Below are 20,875 nucleotides of genomic sequence, written 5' to 3'. Positions count from 1 at the left end.
AACAGCTCCTAGGGCAATTTTAAAAAGTCTGATGCATAGAGAGGTTTACAAAACATTAATCAGGCTCAGTCCATAAAACTGCACGCATATGTGGTTTGCGCAGCAAGGGCCACATGCACAGCTGGTGTAAATTTGCACGGGTCCTTTAACATCAAAGCCATGTGCTGTTTACATCAGGTGAGAGACTAGCCCCTGGTGTTTGCAGTCACCTGAATAATTTTGCTGTGTGACATACAGGGATGTTTCCTGTTACACATGTGGGATATACTGTAACAGCAATCTTTGTTTAACTTGTACATATTGTGCACTTAGACTTAGTAGACACACTGGATCTATATTTTATTTGAAAAGAGAATGCTCACCTATTTTTTTCTATTTCTTTTTATTATTTTATCCCAAGGTCACCTCTTTAATTGAAGGGTAAATTCTGTATGTTAGAGTACCACTTAAATTTCATTTTTTACTGCAAAAGTACACAAAAGTTTTAGTGGCTTATCTCTGGTAAAGCACATTTCTTTTTAAAACATTACTGAAGTGAAAACATGCAGACCTGTGAAGCTCATGGAACTTTTCTTATGTTTAAAGTCTTCCTAACTTCTTTTGTTCTGTGTGAAAAATTTTTGTCTTTTCAGGCACAGATTTTAGGTTCCAACTTTCTCATGCAGGTGAAAAACAAGAACTTGTTTTGTTTCTTTGAGGAATCAAACTGCTTACTGATAAAAATGAGGCTTGCATTTCACTCCCTCAATTTTTTAATAGTTTTTAATGCAAAATCAAAATAGCACAAAAAGCCAAACATAGCATTAATGGGAAACTACCACCAAATATCCCAATCTTGCCTGTGTATTTCTGGTATACAGCTTTCTGTGCTAGTTCTAAACCTCCTTGTGACTTTTTTTTCTTCCCCTGAACCAGAAATCATGATCTTGAAATAAGAGTATTCCCATCTCTAAAGGTGGTGATCCTGATGTATTTTATTTTCAAGTGTTGTCATAACTGAAGTTCTTCAGTTGAACTCTGATAACTAGATGCAGCCACTGTTATTGATTCTTTATCTTCTTGAAATGCTATGGGTTCATTTATTTTTACCCCTCTTGCTGGTACATCCAAAGTCATCAGAGAACATTAACCAGAGCAGAACCATCACCGAACCAAGCTAAAATATAGTAGTTTAGCAGAGATTCACAGTCTGTGCTGAAATTAACTGCTCTGCCAAATGAGGCCTGGATGAATTATCAGTTGTACTAGAGGGAAAAAGCCTATGAGCAAGACTCAAAGAATGAGGTATGATTCTGTGCCTTCACTTTTGTACTCCTGGGCAGGAAAATTGACTTACTGTGCTGATAAAGTGCATTTGAACTGAGGATCTGAGGCACAGGTGGAGACTTACAGGTTTTTTTCCACTTTCATGGTGGGCAGAGAAACCTCTAAAAGAAGTATGGGTGAGTATCTAGGGGATGTCCTTACTTGATATTAGATTTCCCAGAGTTCATTTGTCAGGGCTCTGTCTTGGATGTCTTGAGATGTCTTCCTATTGAAAAAGCAGGATTCTAACCTGAGGAGGTTTTTAGCATCTCTAGTGGGCAGCCAGGTGGAAGTTTAATATTTTTTTAGACCTAGCTTTGTTGTCATGGTCTCCCTCAGTAAAACAGCCTTCAAAGGAATATCTGAGTAATTGCAAGGTTAGTGCTGTTTGTTAGATGTGTGAGTCACTTTGCTCCCAGTATGCACTTTGTAGTTGTAAGTGAAGATAGCCTTAATTAAGGGTGTTCACGTGCTGCTTGTCTGAGTAGCTTGTGGGCTTGCAGTCTGAACAAACAGTTCAGTGGCAGGAGTGCAGCAGAGTGAACAGATGTAGTTACCTTACAGCTGTGGAGTTCAATAGCCTAACAACTCACACCCAGTCACAATCACATCGCTGTTTGGCCAGTAATAATTTATCCCAAAAGAAGTGGTCTTGCAGAATTCCCTGAACAGGAACCTCTTGCTCCTACTGAATCACACTTGGCTTTCCAAAATACATACAGCTGCTGAGTACACCCCAAACAGAGCTACAGGATACCTTGGGAAAACCACTGGCAATTGCTTTTTAGAATAACAGAACACTGCTGAACAGGTGATGTAAATGCTCATACCTAAAAAGAAATCTGCAAATAAAAGATCTTCACCCTGCTATTCTTCACATTTCAAAGAGATTTTGCTTTTCTTGCTCTGACTAATGCAAAATCTGCTAATAGTTCATGTTTGTGTGAGGTACTTTCAAGGCTTCTTTATTTGCCAGCACCAAACTAATGATTGGATACTCTCAGTGAAGTAAAACACTAGAGGAATTTTTTTTTAGTGTCTGGGTATTGTGCTAAAAATATGGCAGTTTGTTGTCTTTTTTATATTGTGATTTTAGCAAATGATTTTAGCAAATCTAAGTATTTATGCTTGCATATATCTAAAACAAGGATAGAGAAATCACGTCACCCTTGCCTCAGCAAGATGGTTTTCTTTCTCAGAATCAACAGTTACCTGCTCAGAGGAGATAGTTCAGTGCAGTCACATGTCAAGCAGCTTCATGGCCAAGGTGGTGGGTGAAACACTGTTTTCCTCCCCAAACCTCATTTTATTAACTCAGACTAGAGCTAAACAGGGATGCTGTGAGATGAATATGGACCTGAGTTTGAAAGCTATGTTAGATGTCAGTCCACATCATTAAACAGCTGCTTTTGCAGTTAGGTTCACAGACCTCTGACGAGACCAGCTAATCCTGCAGAAAATGAATTAGCTTGTTGCTAAACTTTCTGTCTTACACCTAAAAAGCAGCTCTCCTGTGTCAAATTGTATATTTTGTATAGGATCAAGATACATTTAAATTTTGGCCCATATGCCAGACTTGAATTAGACTGAAATTGCATAGATTAATGCAACAAATCAATATGACTAGTCAGAAATCAGATAGACTGAAATAGATTCATGATGAATCATATTTTAACATCGATTTTAATAAAAAGGTTTTTTTTCATTGATTAATGGCCTTGTGATTAATTTCATGAAACCTCTTTGCCAGACATTAGAGGCCAAAAAACTCAAAAAGAAGTGGGGAGAGGAAAAAAAATTACTGAGTTTTTAAAATTCCAGTTAAATAATTATATGCTGGGCCTTCCCAAAACAGAATTTTATTTCTTTTTTTACAAACCATAACTTGGTCCTTCATACCTCATTAATATTGTAGAGGAAGCAAGGTTTCCTTCAGCGTTTTTAGGAAGGATGTCATCAAACTTCTCTGCTAAAGAGTCACTGGCTAACAGTCAGTTTTTTAAAAAAACATTCTAAGCTCTGTGTCTGCCAACTAATCATGTTATATTTTATCAACAAATTTGCCTTAAGTTATTTTTATACACTGGAAATTTAAGCATCTTTTATTGAAAACTTTAATATATTGACCAAACCTTTAGTTAATGTTAAGTGGAACACTTTCAGATTTCTGTAGCTGTTTCCCTGCAGGAAGGGAAGTCTTAGGTGACAGGTTTGGGCAGTTTTCTTTATTCCTTCACCTTGGTAAGTTGTCTTTATTTGCACCTTTGGAATTGAGCAGGGATGAACAGATGTCCTTTGTGGTACAAATAATGATTAAAGCATCTTTGAACTTAGTGTGAAACATAAATACCACAACAAAGATAAATATGGAATTCTAGAGGCCAGAACTACAGAACACTGTTAAAGAAAACCATCTTCTCTGGTAAATGGGCTGTTTGGTAAAGGATGAGAGACTGTGATTCCTTGTAGTGCCACCTTCTTGTTCCATAGCAATTGACTGGGCTGCATTCTAGCAATACAAGTTTTATTACTGCAAGTTTTTTCAGTCTTTTATGAGGGAAACATTTTGAAACACCCAATATTAATCACAGTGACCTGGAGTTGGTACCTATTTGACTGAATTGTGAGGAAACCTGAATGTTCGTTGTACATGTACCACATGTGAAAACAAAAAATAGTTGGCTTTTGCAGCTTCATGGTTTTGAAGAGAGTAGCTCAGGTCACAAATTGGCGTGGAATAGAAGTAAAACAGCTGGGTGTAAGGATGTGTTTGGAAATGAGTACTTTGGTGACTGTTTCCTTTTCTGTGGGATTGTTCAGGTATAGCTGGATTCTTGCACTACCCCATTCCTGCCCCAGATAATGAACACAGGTGTTTATGCTGTCATATGTTTTTATCTTGCAGGTTGAATTTGAGTGGCTTAGGCAGTTTTGGTTCCAAGGCAAGAGGTATTTGAAGTGCACTGATTGGTGGCTTAAACCTATGGCTAAATTGGAAGAATTTTGGAGAAAAATGGAGATTATGGTAAGTAGTTTTAAAGTCTAAAGCCTCTAGGGCTTAATTCTGAGAGCACTCACAATTATGTTTTTAATTGTACTGTAGTAATGGGTTTTAAACTTTATTCAGAACATATGAGAAACAGAATCACTGTCAGCCTTATACTGTCTCCTCTTACTTTTATCCCCCAGTAGCCAGAAAAAATGTGAACAAAATCAGATCCAAACCCCCAAGATTTTAGTTATTTCCTGACTTTGCTTGTTTTTAAGGTTTGACAGTCTCATAAGCTGACAGTCATATATTACATCACACAAATTGGTACATGAAGCTGCATTGTCCACTTTTTCGTGTGACACCCAGATAGACAACTCTGCCAATGACAACAATGGCAAATACATGAGAGGAAAGTTGAGAACAGAACTGGTCATCTGGAGGTCTATACCTGCACACTTACACCACAGCTAGAACCAACAAGAGGAGAGTAGTTTCAAGGATAATTGTAATAATGGTTCCTGAGTACTTGAATGTACATTCTGCTTTCCTTGAACATGGACTCGGTGCCAACACTGTTTGCTGCTGCTGTCCAAGTAGAGATTCAGTTGGGTTACTGTCCTGTCATTTTGGGAGCAGTTGTCTGCTGCTGGGTTTGTACTCAGAAGGAACTATAGGGGTAAATGTCTCCTGATCATCTCCATATTTCTGTCAAGAATTGCTTCTTGATCACTTCTGGTCACAACATAAAGGCTCAATTTGCCTATAATGGACTTGGAAAAGTTTGTAGTATTGCTGAGGATGCTGAACAGGGATGTGTTTTGAATCTCTGGAGATGTGGTGCAACAAGAATATAATCTTGAGTCCCGAGGGAAATGTTGTGACTCACTAAGCTGCTCAAATGTATTGTAAGCTTCTCCAGCGATGGCATGTTCCAGATGTGGAAAAATGTCTGGAAAAGTGGAATTTTCAGTAGTGCAATCAGTTGTCACAGGGAATCAGTGAACACTGAATTTTTCTACAAAAGGAGAAAAAGTATTTATAACTTGTTTATATGGGTTTTTTTCCCCCTCATGTTTGTGTTCTGTTGTGCTCACAGTCTTGAATGACCTTTCTTATTTAAAAAAATCTTTCGGTTTGTTTTTCTTTCAAATGACAGCTTACTCACTTGTAACACAGGCTTAGATGAGGTAGAGACAAGAATGTTTGATATTTTGTATGCATTGTGTGTTGAGAACATGGAAAACCAGCAAACTCTGGAGCTCTCAAGGGTTAGGTTTTCTGCAGTCGGTGTGACATTGCCAGGTGTCTCTAATTAGAAACATGGTGGCGTCAGTGTATCTCCTTTCAACAGGCCTCAGGATGATATTTATCAGCAAACTGAAGGTTGGGCCAAAACAGAAGCTGCTTCTAATTTAACTTTTAAAAATTGCTTTAATGTTTTATGACTTATAACATATTACTCACAATTAATTTTAGCTATTGAAGGAGACAGAAGAGAATGCTAATTGAGAATGTCTGTTTTGTTGAGTCTCTAAGTAAATGTGATGCTTACTGTATCTGGGACTTGGAAGTGTGGTGGGGTTTTTTTTTTGATTTAGCCTACATTTTGTCCTGTGGTGTTCCACAAGGTGACAGTAGGGGACAATGTTGAGCTGCAGTTTCAGTGCAGCAGCAGGAACGACCTGAATAAAAATACATCGAAATGTGGCATTAACATCAAGAATTATCCCTGTTGCTTCAAGTTAGCTGTAATCTCTAAGATTCCATAACACAGGAAATCAATTGCGGGTTAACAAATTCAACAGCAATTTAACATAAAAAGTGCAGTGTTTTGGTGCATGCTTAGCTTCCACAGCTAAGTTAAATCAAAAGGGTATTTTTGAAGGTACCCAGTAGTCTGCAGCTGATGTGGTTTTTTCCAAATTTATAATTTTAGCTGAATGATTGTCAAAAAAGAAAAAAAAAAGAATTATCTAAAATGCTAAAAGTAAAAATGTCTTAGAATTGTTGATCTAGTTTTGGAAGAAGTTTGCTGGTTAAAAGGAATTATTTCTTAAAAGAAAATATTTAAGCACTGTGTTTTTCTTTTGTGTGTGAGCTGAACAGTTCTTCACTTAGTTTTCTTATATGTGTGTCTACAGTGATACAAATTCAGACTTGGGGTCCCAGTGTGCCTTTTTTTTTATTTTTCCCTGTTGTTTAGTAGAGCAGCTATAAAGAAGGAAAGAAAGTTTCTGAAATTATCCCTGATGCTGTTAATTGTAATTACTCCTCTGTCACATCAGAATATGATATTGCAGGAAGTTTAGCCCAGTGTTTTCAGACCTGTGGCCTTTAATATTTTTGTACATTATAGCAAGCACACAATTTTATCATAATGTTTATTCCTGGCATTTCTTTCCCTGAGGATAGTTTTACTTAGAGCTCACTCTTGTGATGTAAATGTTAAACCTTTCATTTGAATGACATTCTGATAAAACATCACATTTCCCACAATATTACCTCATGAATTTATGAGCCATTAAATCCAAAGCAGTTTAACCAATCTCCTCTTTTTTTCCCCCCCCCTCCCTTGAAAATATGAAGGCTATTCATATGTTTGAGAGGTTTTTTTTAAAAGTCATCCAAGATTAACACGTTATCACCTGCAACATCAGGATAAATGCTCACTGAATTCAAAGGGAGAGTTACCATTTGAAAAAAAGACCGTACAAGCTTTGCTTTCTGGGTAAAGAGAAGTCTGAAAAGCTGAAATCTCATGTGAGGTGAGCAAGTCTTGCTGTAGCTGTTCTGAGATTCAGTGGAGAGACAATTTGTCTCTCAGGGTCTGATATCATGCAAACCTTGCAATCTGACATTTATTTTAGCTATGAAAATCTTTAACCACCATACCAAATCCGTAAGAACTGCAGAAATCCTGCAGTCTTTTTGTTTGTTTATTTTGTTTTAGGTTGATTCATGTTAGAAAAGTAAAATGTAAATCAGTGAAATGTTTTTTGAAATGTTTTTTGTTTGTGAAATGATAAGTAAACATACATGGTTACACTTACATATTGAATTTTTAAAGGCTTTTTTAAACATATCTAGTGTTCCTTAAAAAAAAAAAAAAAAGGACCTTTGCAGTGCTATATGGTGTGAATTGTATTTTCTGCTTTGACAGTCCATTTAGCAATGTAGCAATGTATTTATATGGCAGTTGGCCTTAATAACCTTTATTGACTTTAGTGGGTAAGAGCCAAGACTGGCATTATTAAAATGTATCAGTTTCATTGCAGTATAAAATCACAACATATATAATTATGCTAGGTAGGCTAGGCTCCATTTAATCCCACCTATTTATGCAGGAATTTGGCAAGACAAAAAAAACTGTAGAACTGAAATGCTGAGAAAAGCGCTAGGGATTTTGAGTTACACGTAACAGCACAACTGTTTGCCTGCAGTAGAAGGTCTACTTAAAGGAATGAAACATAGATCTCAGGGTAGTGATTTCTTAATGGTATAACTGAAACACAAGTAATTGTTACACCATTTGTTTCACTTTTCGGCATCTTAAAATAGAGCTGATGATAATGAAATGCAGCACACCTTTTAATTTGTAAATGTAGTGTAAAAGCAGAAGCATTTACACTCTACGTAGTCGTAATGAACAAGGTGGCATTTTATGCAAACTGGTATCTTTCTGCACAGCTTTCACCTTGGTTTGTAAAACTTTTTTAAGAACTCTATTTAGTCATGTTATTATTACTGTTGTTCTCAACAACATGCTTTTATCAGTTTATACAACTGAATTGAAATCAGAGAGCAAGGCCGTTTTCTTGTGAAAGTATTTTTCTTTCCTTTTTGAGTTCTATTTCATTATTTGCTACTGTTGCTGCATATGAAGTATGTCATAGTTTCAGCTGTAAGCCACTATTGTCAGGGGCTTACAGCCTGACAGTTAGAATTGAGTCTAGGCTGAAACTTGAGCTACGAAATCTCAACCCAGAGCCATTTTTTTTTTTTCCAATTTAAAGCAAGGGTTTAAATATGTATTTAAATCAAAAGTATTTCAGTTCCCAGATAACCATGAAAAGCTTTAAGACAAAATATGCTTTTACAAGGAATTCTCCCAGCTTTTGTAGACTTTGGCACTTTAAACAACTAACCAATTATTTTTAAAAAAATAGATAATGGGATCACAAACAGGCTGGTTGGTTGTTTAGCTTCTTTCAGAAAATGCATAGCAACTTAACTGACATTTCAATTGGTTTAACCTTGTCAGCCAAAATTCAAGGAACTCTGACGTATTATTTTAATTTGTCTTTCAGTTTTCCCATTGTACTTAGATATTGCAGTGTCACACTTTATTGGAGGGCCATGTGGCGATGGGTGATCGTATTTGCCTAATGAACTGTGAAATGTAGGTACAACATGGCAGCTCAAAGACCCAAATTTTAGCCATATTTCTTGTCTTTTGGGGCTCTCCTTATCTGTTTAGGCCAGACACTTTAAATAAATGTATTTTTGGCAGGTTATATTTTACGTACACTGGGAGTCAGATGTTTCTGGAAATGTACCTTTTGTCTTAAACAACAACAACAAAACCTGATCCCGAAGACTTATTTTTTCCTTTTTTTCTTTTTCTGGCACTAATTTCCTTGACCCCAATATTTTTAGCTGTCACAAATATGGGAAAGGATTCGGCATTGTCTGTAGTGGAATCACTAACAATCTGTAAAAAGAAAAAAAAGTTGTATTGCACATCTTTCAGAAAAAAATTATTTACAATTCTGAGGGAATTCAGGCTTAAGCTTCCAAAATAACGTGTGTGCTGAAAGCACAAAAGACTGTGTTTATGATTCTCTTTGAAGTGTTTCTGCAACAGGATAAGGAAAATTTTAGAAACTGTCTGATAGTGTTCAGGGTAAATACTTAAACCCCTTTAGAGAATTTCACACACAGATACTGTGCAGCAGAAAAAAGGATACTTATGTTTCCTAAAGCTGCTACAGCCTACAGCTTTGTACTTAAAGACAGAGGTGTTGAATAGAATTCTTCTGAGGATACATCCAGTGACAATATCTACAGGAACATCAGAGCAAACCAGTGGATAGCACTTTCTGTTTTTAACCCTTATGTGAGCTGGTTGAGATCTAAGCTGCGTTGATATGAACCACTGTAAGATTTCTGTTATAAACTGGAATTGTTCAAAGGGCAGTCTTCCCATACTGGAAAAATCACACTGAAAACATTAGGTTTATAATTTAAACTGGCATAAGCCAGGGAAAGTTTAGGACAATTTCTGCCCTGTGGGACAGTGAGATGCATTTCTGGCAGCACAGATGGGAGGGCTACGGGTGGGTTGTGCAGTTTGTGCCTGTCGTGTGGCTGCACCAGAGGGGGCAAGGGCTGGGTGTGCTGTCCTGCTTCTGGCTTCCTCTCCAGGTGGATTTGCCTCTGAGATACGAGTCTGACATTTGTAGGTGTTCTTGTGCACACAACTGGATCTCGGTGAGCTTCAGTTTTGGATAGCTAGAATTCCATTGCCCTGTGCTTCTTACTGTAACACGGCTTCTTTCTGTTGTCTTCACTGTATTTTTATACTCTTGGATGTATACAATTGTGTGTAGTAAATACATGTGCTTACATGTAACATGTGGTGAGCTCAGTGTTAGTATTTAAGGCATAAATGCATATACCACGATCAGCAGAAATCAAAGTTGTGCAGATTGATTATTCCCCAGTCTTGTATCTGAATTGTGTAAATGGATCTCTGTGTCTGAGCTGAGAAGTGTGGCTTAAACAGGATTCTCTATCACGTGTTGAAAGTTCTTCCTTAGTGGGTAGACCACCAGAGCTGATGTATGGTGTGACTGTATGTGTGTGTGCATGCTTTACACACAGATACATACCCAGCCATATTGGGGATTTTAGCCATGATGATCTTCTAATTAACTTCTTTATGTAACTTCTGATTCATATACACTTACGTTTAGTGAAAAGGCAGCTCTGAGCAACTTGGTCTAGTGGAAGGTGTCCCTGCCTATAGAAGGGGGCTGGAACAAGATGATCTTTAAGGTACCTTCCAACCCAGGCCATTCTATGATTCTGTGATATGGTTCTGTCTTCAAAATCTATTTTCTAGTAGAAAAACGGAATGAAGGACTGTATTTGAATATTAACTATAATATTTCTTGAAAAGAAATTAATCTGTATTTTTAGAATTTGTGTATATGTTATATATAAATTGAATAATTTTACCAATATTTAAAATTATTTCTAGTTCTTATTTATGCAGTCGTAGAAGTGATTAGATATAGAGCTTATGGATTTGTATGCACATATGTTTATGGACATGCTACACAGGAAAAAAGAATTTAGTTTGGTGTTAAAACTGTGAATTACAGTGGCTTGGCAGGAATAATTTGTACTGTGATTGCTATAAACTAGGGGAAGTTGTGATTTTTAATGAAAGTGAAAGCAAATGGCAGTATGACTAAAATGTCACCATCTACATTGCTGTAATATTTTTTTTTTTTTTGAGTACAGCTAGTGTTGCTAAACATGGTTTTATTGCTATTGGTATTTTAGTGGCTCTGTAACCACTATAAAATAGAATACAGCTGTTTTACTTTCCAAATAACTTTGGTAGGCAAAGGAGGTGATGTCTTCTGAAAAGCTACCATTGCTGCATTGATGCCTTTTCTTTGCTATCTGATCATCTGTCCTTCTAATTCCTAACAAGATCATGGGTGAATAGTGTTTTTGCACTGTGTTCTTTAACGTTACTGCAGCTTTCATTTTGACCATAAAGAAATAAAACTTGGCTTCAGAACTTGCCATGGAGAGCATTATGCTCTGATAGATTAGGTGCCAATTCTTTCACTGACCCTCTGTTTAACTTTTGCAAATAACTTAGGTGTGGTTTTCAAAAATTATTGGCCATGTCTTAGGGAAAGAACATCCTGCGTTTGAAGGAACCCAACAAATTTCTGCCTCTCCCACCCATGACTGGAAATTGTAGAATTTGGGCCACATAGAAGATATTTTTTTTTTTCTTTTCAGATGGGAAAGTTCTATCTGTTTAAGGACAACAGCAAGAGCTTACTGTGTTTTGGCTGACTCAGATTGCCTCCTGGCAGTTCCCAGGTCTAGTTCTCAGCAGCTTTTGTGTGAATCTTTTTTGCATTTTACATTTGTCACTACACATGCTTCTGGTTAATAATCTTGAAGCTGTAGATATAATGTTTGCTATTCTGCAGTAGAAAGATAATTACTGGCTTCCTCAAATGTCACAAGTCAACATCAGATTTTGGCAGTTTTCCTTGGACTGCTAGTAAATTTGTAGTCTATATTAAATTCTCACAGCAGAGGCACTGATATAAAGTTTAAGTGTAACAAATCTAAATTATTCTTGTAAAACAATATGATTGTTTATCACAATTAGACTACTGGCATCTCTTTTCATAGAACTCATTTTGAATTTCTGTAATGTAGTAAAGCAATTAAGGGAATGGTGAGAACAGGCCGGATTGTTGCTGGTGAATGGGAATGGCATCAGTGGAGCTGTGCTCAAGATGAATTCAACTTCGTGCTTAGCATACAGTGTTCTGCAAAGTGCACTGTTAATAGCTGGGAACAGTGCATCAGTTCATGCTGTCTAGCTGCCTAGGGATCAATATAATTGTGTAATAAACTGAAGTGATTATTTTTATGTGTGTGTGTGTATATGTATGCATATATACACTGCTAATAATTATATTTTAGCTCCATCTTCAAGCTGTGTCCTACATGCTAATGGATTAAAGCCTCACCAGCTAGCTAGAAGGTCAGTTGTTTTGTGATGTTGTGGTGAGACTCAGCTTGGATAACTGAGTTATAGGAGGTTTTTTTGTAATTCAGACACACGTCAGAGTAAGTTAACTCATTGTCATCCTTTTGGTCTCATATTCTGTCCAGTGTCATGCTTCCATTTAATGAAATAAGAGTTTTGGTGCTGAAACCATTTACAGTAATAGGACCACAAAATTCACTCCCTTTCTCAAAAGTAATGATTGGTTGTGTTGCTGATGGATGATAGAAATTATTTTAAGATTAGTGTGTACAAACCAATTTATGCTGATGCTGTGTAGTACCAAAGTACACAAAGGTTGTACTTTCCAGACTTCCTTGATATGATAAATTATCTGAAAATCTTTCAGCAGCAGAGCCTTACATTTCTGTCTTTTCTTATGGGGAAGAGAAAAGAACACCGTGGTGTTGCATGTCCAGTGGTAATACATTTATCCTCTGGGAAGCAGGGATGAGGGTAGATGAAATTAGTTCTGTATTGCATTTATGTAGATGCTTAATCCAAAAATCATAACAAGTCCTATCTGGTCGTAGTCTGAAATCTTATGATGCCTCTGAAAGGCTTAAAAATACACAGAATTAGGATTATTAGTATTTCTCACTTTTAAAAGTCTTCTGTAGTTGGTGTCTTCATTAATGCAACCTTACAGGGACTGGCATTGTCTCTCAGAGGAATGACAGTAGAGAAAGGAGAGGGTGCCAGGCAGGTACAATTGTACAGTCAAGGCTCTTCAAACCATTTTTCCCTTACTGATCTTGTGTTGGTTTTTGTGTAGGATATACTTCATACACAATTTTATAGAACGTTTATACATTCATGGGTCAATTCCACTGGTGATTGTTATGCTAAAGGAATTGTGAATTTGCAGTACCAATAATTAGGAATCTACTGGGGAGGAGAAGAGATGGGTAAGACAACAGAGGAACCAGTCTTAAACACTCTTTAAAATTTGAAAAAATACTGAACAAAACAACGAAGTCCCACTGGTTTCTTTAAGAAATCCTACTGTTAAACAACTTGATAACAGGACTGTTTTCTCAACTTTTTTCTTTGCTTTTCATCTTCTAGATTTTCTTCTTAAATGTAAAATACTGTAATTGAATCACAGCATTAGCTGTCTTTTCCCAACAAAACAGCAGATTTAGGCTCTTTGCTGCTAGTTTCAAAAGTAATATGTATGGAGAGAGAGCGCGAAGACAAAAATTGAGCACATAGATGTATAATCCCGAAGGAATAAACTGACTTCTACTAGACAAGCTGAAAGCTGATTAAAATATTTTTCCTCCTTTGGGTATGCAACAGCTTTTGATGATGGAGAGTGTATTAATATTCAGCTTAGCTGCTTGTCGACACTTCAGACAGGTCCCAGGAAAGACTCTGATACTGACCAGGTTTTCTCACTCTGCCAGAAATCTTTATGAGACACAGAGCAGCAGCCTTGTACCAGCAAAAGCCAAGATAAGAATACTGTTACTTAGCTATGTCTTTATTTTAGAAATAGCTTTTATGCATTTTGAAAGGCTTGAAAATTTTAGAGAATTCTTTTAATGATGCAGACGCATTTGAGTGCAACCAAGGACAAAGAATATTCTTAATTGTTTTAAAATAAAGCTGCTGTGATCTATTCAGTTTTCACTTCACTTGTCCGAGTTGTTTGTAAACATGCAGAGATGCCAATAATAATGTCAAGATTGACACTGATCAGGATTTTTGAAGAGAATGTTCCTGCTTGAATTATTTTATACCAGTCAGATCTGAGGTGGTGGGGTACTGTTCTCTTAACTTTGTCTATTCCTTTGTAATGTAATACTTACCTTCCAGACAAGAATGAGATGTAAACAGCTGCTTTATCAGCTGATGCTTCTTCTGTTCTTTTGTTGGCATGCTGACATATGGGGTGTTTGCTTTTCCCCCATCCACAGTGACTAAATATATACAGTATCTCTGGAAAACATGTCATACACTGTGTGAGGTGCCTTTAGGATGGCTCCAGGGCTAAATACTTCCTGTAATAGGTGAAAGAGCATGGCTTAATCAGCTTAGTTAACTTAATTAAGCTGTGCTTTTTCTCATGGTACAGTTTTAAAGTGTATTTCATTTAGGAACTGTGTTTTATAGTTACAAAATTACACAAGGTTGGAGAAATTCTGTGGGATTTTATAGTGGGCTTGAAAAAGATGAAATTTACTTGTTACTCTGCAATGGGAAGAAGTAGTGTTAAAGAACTATTAAAGGAGTTTGTCCTTTTTACTGAAAATTTAAAGGAAATACTAATGCAGTTTAGGTTGTAAAGGCTTCTCAAACTGAGAAAGTCTACTTTTATATGTGTGAAGAGCTTTCTGTGTTCATCCCAACCTTGCCTTGCCTGCTCCCAGATGCATCATCAGATTCTATGACATCCTTGCAGAGCATGGTGTGGTTGTGAGGACATGGATCTTTTCTCCCCTGATCTCTCAGTCTCAGCAGAAATTATTATTACAAAAGAAACTAATTTGAACTCAATTGTTCTTTCTTGAGATGAGTTGTTCTTTATGTTCTTCATAAGGTACTCCACTTTAAGGAAAAGGTCTGGTTTTCCTCTTAGGGAAATGTTGGGATCCTGTTCCTTGTGGAACCCTCCTGTCTGGGAGGGTAGAGGATGAGATTGATTAGCGGGGCACAGACACAGCTGGAAGCAATAAGTGCTGAGCAAGTTCTACTTCCCATCTCATTTGCTTCATCTGGTTTCTTAATGTTTACCTATTTAGTTACCTCTACAGGTGTTTGAAGGAGTAGAGGGTGGGCATAAGGAAGCAAGCAGGGCAGCAGAATGCAGGTTGCAGTTGGCCACAGGGAGAGTGGCAGCAGGTGCCAGTAGAAACATGGGAGGAGGATTAGGAGCTGTTCTGCTGGTGGAATAATGGGACTAAAGGCAAGGTGAGTAAGGGCTTGTGGGCCAGGAGTTTGGAGTGAATGTGGTAGTGATTGGAAAACCTGAAACTGGGTGTGTAGGTGGAATGGAACCTTTGGGTACAGTAGGAATAGAAAACAGGCTTGGCGGGAAAAGCTTTGGAGATTGAGAAAGAGTAGGAAAGGATGGCAAAGGCTCTCAGGCAAAAAGGAATGGTGTGGTGTGAAAGAAAATAGGATGGAGAAGCTTTGCAAGGGGGGAAATGGTTATGGGGAAGATGGCAGGAGACAAGGTAGTTGTGTGTCTCCTTCAAAGCTGAATATTGTGGGTAGCAATTTCTTTGATTTATTTTTTTTTCCTCCCTTTAAACAAGTAGTGTTTTGATAGAATTCTCTTCATTGATGCCTCTGTGCAGTAATAATACTACATTTAATGTGGTACTGGGTTATAATATAGAACCAAATAAGGGAGAAGTAGTCTTTGTTTAAGCAAAAGGTAATTACGTTGAATGTAGAAAGCTGCTTAAAGTATGTTGGAAAGTGTTTGCTCTTAATTCAATAAATATAAAATTATTCAGAAAAAATCAGGGAGATTATATATGCCGAGATTTTTTAATAATTTTAAAAATCTATAGAATGGTTAAGATGTGTGAATTATTTCTTTGTGTTTATATGGCACATAGGCACACATATATACATACATATGTACATACAGCCATGTGTGCACAGAGAGGGAAAGAGATTTGCCTATTTCAGTACTGAGCTGTTCTCTGTAATGCTTGAAGTTACAGAATCTTACTGAACTGATACACTGTGTTAGTTTCTTATATTAGTACTTCTCATCCCACTGCTTGGGCATTGTAGACTTTAGTGTTTCTTGATTATATGGGGTGTTATAATTTCCTGATGACTGGTTATGTTATTTATAATACAGAGGGTGTTAATCCTTTGGTGATTAACACTCTATTTGAATTACCAGAGGTCAAAGGTACATACTTTTATTTGAGGCTGGTTTGGTTTTTTTTTTTCAGTACTTCTTCCTTTGATATTTTTTTTCCTAAAGGTTTTGTCATTGTCTTTTTTATCTGAATATTATTTTGAGACAGTTTGGGGTAGGGAGAGGAGGGGAGTATGCTTCCTCCTTAGGGGCCCAAGTCTGTTGAAGGTGTAGGCATTAGAATGTAAATACTCTTTGCAGTGAACTGCTCCTCCAGAACTCCTCCATCTAAAACTAATTCATATCTCATAACCAAAAAGAAGCGTATTCAATAGCATGTGGAAGAAGGTATTCCCTACTTAGCCTGTGAAGGAGTAGATACCTACTTGTGTCTCATTCTAAGGCTTTTTGGAAAGTTTTATTAAAGATTATAATTGTGTGTGCATATATATGAGGTGTGTATATATCCATATAAACACACACTTTGTGAGGTATAAATATATATGGCTGGCATTTCAGGTGATGTGGAGATGCTGCAGAGATTCTTGTCCTGCTGCCAGCTCTATCCCAGTTACTGTGTTTTCAGAATCCAGGAGCTATATTAAAAGCCTTCAGTTGTTTCAAAGGCTGTCACTGTGCAAAAGTTATCCATGCCCTAATATTTCAGTCCTTTCTCTACCACAGGGTTTTTTGTGTTTTTCTGATCTGTGTTCATTAAAGGGCTGGAGCTGATGAGAGGGAAGCAGCAAAGGATTTTTGCTGTTTTGCTTTTCACACAGTGTTGGGATTGTGTAACCATTCCCCAGCTCCAAGAGAATTCGTTTATGTGTCCAGGCTTTCTGAGTTGCTGCGTTCAGCTGCAAAGCCTGGTGGCCTGCAGCAATTTCCAGGGTTTTCCCAAGGGTGCTGTAACACTGGCATTGCTCCCTCCTGTAAAGGTGACCGTAACACATTCCTTGACTGCAAATGCTGAGGTAGAAGTTCCACCTGGAGGTTTCTTTATGCTGTGGTTGTTCCACCTTCTTCAAATCTGGAAAAGTCTGGGCATGGTGGAAAAACCTGCAAGATTTCCCTTACTGGTGTTTTTCCACTCCAAAACCTCTCTGGTAGTACCTGAAATTGCTAGAAAGGAGTTACAGGAGAATTATGTTGATGCGCTGTAGCTGTCTGCAGGGTTTAGGACTTGCATATTGCAGAGAAGGTGGTCAAAGAGTAAAGAAAAAGGTGATGTAAAGCCAAAAATGGAAGGAGATCAGCTCATCTGGTTGGGTTTGCGTTTTGAACTTGTAAACTGTGGTATGTTCTCAGCTCAAACGATGCCAACCTTGGAAGCTATAATAATGGAAGATAGGATAAACCTCCTTCTGTGTTTTCTGGTAGATGCATAACTGCTCCTGAGTAGCATCAGAGTAGATGACCAGGTGTTAATAGTGTATATTTTGCAGGGCTGAACAGTTCACTGGTGTGTAAAAGCTGTGTTTTAACTCAGTTATGAGCTATGAGCTTAATGCCTGAGCTGCTGGATGAAGTCCTTCAATCTGTCAGAAGATTGAAACGTATTCTAATAACTCTTAAATGCTCTGTGTACCAAATCTGTGGATGTTTTAATGTTACTCCACAGCAGATACAAAGTGACTGCTCTGTAAGGGGAAGCACAGAGGCGGGTTGCTCCTGTCCAGCTACTCATTTGATGCTTGTGTTTTACTGTCTGTGTGTGCTGGGTTTCTCTCTGCCTTGCTCTCTGGTGTTTTGCTCTGAGCTCGGTGAGGTGCTAAGATTAGTGCTGGTTTGCTTTTGTCATAATCTTTCATGTTTGTGTGACGGATAGGTGAAAAAGTAGTATTTGTTCTGCTCCAGCGTGTGAGGAATCCAGCTTAGACACTGAGGGCGATTAGTCCCTATGTTGCAGGATAAAAAGCAGACATGCAAAAATTTTAGGGGGACTTTTTTCCTGTACATGCTCCAGGGGGAATGCTGCGTACTGCACTGTGGCTTCCTACATGATTTTTCTGTTTAAGATTGTTTAACTGCTGACTGCCACTCAGCTGCTGGCCTGTGGTTAGCTTTAGTTCTCTTGTACAAATACTGAGCGCTACACTGGCTTCGTTCCTTCTTTGTTCCTCCAGTGTTTCACTTACATTTTAATAGTTTCATTTATGCTTAGAAATGTGGGGTTTCTGCTACTTCTACAGAGAGACTGTGAGTAGTCTGGTACCAAAAAATGTATGAAAGCGTTTGAAGGAGTTTGGTAGGAGGGAGAATTAAAGGCCAAAGCAGTTTCGTGAGCAGAGCAAGAAATTGGGAGGAAATAAGTTGCAGGAAAGAGGGAATAACAGGGAAAGGAAGCAATTGTAAGAAGAAAGATAGTATGACAAATTGAGAGAAGGGTTAAAAATAGAGAGGAATGGGAATAAATGTAATGGAAGCATAAGGAATCTTGGAAGGGCAAGGGACACTGGACAGATATTTTCATTCATGGATTAAAAGAACTGAAGGTACTAATATGATGGTCTGAATTTTCCTCTGTTAAACTTGACTGCAGCATTTAATAGAGTCTTGCTCTGGGAATATTAAATATGTAAACTATTAATATAAAATGATGCAACTAGTTAAAAATGTGCCTTCTGTGTGAATGTATAATTTCACTTTATATGTTAAAATAGTTTTTTTGTCTGCTAACATATTTCTGAATCAGTTTTCTTGAAGGAGTTGTTATATTATGGCCTTACGGTAGCAAAACATTCAGCCTGAAAGTCTGCAGTGTGTATGTGGGAAATTCTAAGGGATTAACTACCTGATTAAAACCAGAATATGTTTTTTAGTAAAAATTGTTATTGGTTTTGTGTAAACCCATTTTTAGTACTACAAAGGAAAAAAAAACAGTGGGGAAGGAAATAAATTGGAGGATAGCAAGAAAGACCGAAAGAACATACAACTGAAGGTGTAATTTAAGCATATGTAATTATTAATGCTTTTAATGAGAATATTAAGATCCAGCTTGGTAACTAAGATTTGCTCAGGAAAGATGGAGCAAGTTGTTTGCTGGTTTGGCTGGTATAACCAGAAGAGTGTACTGTGCAGTTTTTATATTGAAGGTTATCTTCTGTACAAATACGTATTACATTAGAATTTTGCTACTCCTGTTTCAAAGTCTGCTGAAATCTCCTTGATTCCTTCTTATATTTATCACAAACAACTATTTGTTTTCTTGGGTTAATTGTAAATATTTGCAGAAGTGCTGTAATTTTTTTTTTTTCAAAACAACCATTTGGAAGTTTGCAAAATGGACTTAAGTAAATAACATAACTCGGAAGTAATGCTATGGATCTTTACTTGTGATGCTCTTTTTTGGTGACTCTTCCCATAATCAGATGTTATACAATTAAATTAATTACTAGACCTTCAAAGTATGCTACTTAAAATAAGCTTGGAGATGTACATCAGAAATATTAAATATTTGTATCCTGTTTCCTTTTTCTGTCGTATTTCGTTTTGCCTTACATTTGTACTGACCCAGTCAATAAGCATATATAAACCCTGTCAACTTATGCTGTTTCATTGCATTTTTGCTGATTAATTGCATTTTTCAAATAGATTTTAATCAAAAAACATCTTACTGCTTATTTGCACAGTACAGCTTCTAAATCTAAGACACCACTGGGGTCAGAAGATAGCAGATAACCTATACAATGTTTGAACTGGTACTCCAGTTCCTAGTTTCCTGAGGATAAATGTGATTGCTCCAATATAAATGTTTTAGATCACAGTGACAGCTGTGGAAATTAAACATAGCCAGCAAAATCTATTTTCTGTCTAGCTAAGTAGAGGACGGATGAAAAAATTCCCTGGGTGAATGAATTCTTATGAACAGTGATTAATCTTTTCCCTTTGCTATATTAATTTTATTGTATTGTCAAAAAGAAAAAAAAAAAAAAAGAAAGTCTAACTTGGATTTCTGTATGTGTTCTTTGTATTCAAGTTTATCATTTAAAGCTGAAAAATTTAGAATATTACTTCTAGACCATTTTGTAGCACACATTGCAAACACTTTTCTCACCACAGGGAAAAGTTAGCCTTTCGGGTAGTTTCCAGGGAGTTGCAATGCTCTGTGAATGAAATAATTTTAAAATTCTATGAAAATTAGGGCTTTGAGGAGAGGTGCAAGATTTCCTATTTCCCAGGAATTTTCTTTCTCCTAATTTATTATGAACAGTGCTCTTTTCCAAAGCTTTGCCTTGTCTTGCCTTAAAGTATCTTAAAATATTGTCTTCTGCAGACAATTCTGTTTCTTAAACATAAGTTTTGATACCTGTTTCAGAGGCCATTAAAATGCAGAAAAATGCAGAATTTTCTCATATAGACTATGTAGCAGGTTAAGGACCAAGAAAGGAGGAGAGACAGTACCCTTCCAAAAGGTAACTCGTAGTCATGTTCATTGCTGGTTTACTTTTTTCCTGAAACACAGTCTTGACTTCCGCAGTTCTGGAGGATTCATTGTCCCTTCTGGCATCTCCTTGGGCTCTGCCTGTACCTTCACCGAACCCTCTCAGTCTTGACAACTGGTTTGAGTCCATTGTTTGTGCTCGTCAGAGGAGACAAAACAGCTCTGCCTTTTCACGTGGTTCTCTCGCTTGAGGCTTGGAGCACTTGAGCATGCTGCTGTTAATAAGCTCACACCCCTCCTCTCTGGGCCAATTCTTTCTTGTTTCCACAGCAACTTCTTAAGTAAGTCCATCTAGCAAAGTATGCTCTGTAGCAACTCGCCGTTAGAAGCAATTTGATAGTCTTTTTTGTGAACTGTACCCCTCCCTGGGTATTTCTGTTTGGGCTGAAGAGTCAAAATGAGCTATGGTGTGCTCTGTTGTTACATCCATTTTGATTTATTTTTTTTCTTTTTTTTGACAAGGTGGGAGAATTAATG

General features: G+C 37.3%; 1 protein-coding gene across 3 annotated transcripts in view; it reads left to right on the top strand.

Annotated features, from left to right (window-relative positions):
- FTO (FTO, alpha-ketoglutarate dependent dioxygenase) overlaps positions 1-20,875 on the top strand; it is a 223,101-nt gene that overhangs the window by 62,084 nt on the left and 140,142 nt on the right. For all 3 annotated transcript variants that reach the window (XM_027878998.1, XM_027878999.1, XM_027879000.1), the window contains exon 7: positions 4,211-4,330. In XM_027878998.1, coding sequence (XP_027734799.1) covers positions 4,211-4,330 — 120 coding nt within the window. The remainder of the gene's footprint in view (positions 1-4,210; positions 4,331-20,875) is intronic.

Source organism: Empidonax traillii, unplaced genomic scaffold, assembly GCF_003031625.1.
Source record: "Empidonax traillii isolate 1590-97213 ecotype Southwest subspecies unplaced genomic scaffold, ASM303162v1 scaffold49:size1601597, whole genome shotgun sequence".
Lineage (NCBI taxonomy): Eukaryota > Metazoa > Chordata > Aves > Passeriformes > Tyrannidae > Empidonax > Empidonax traillii.
This window is presented reverse-complemented; position numbering and strand designations above follow the sequence as displayed.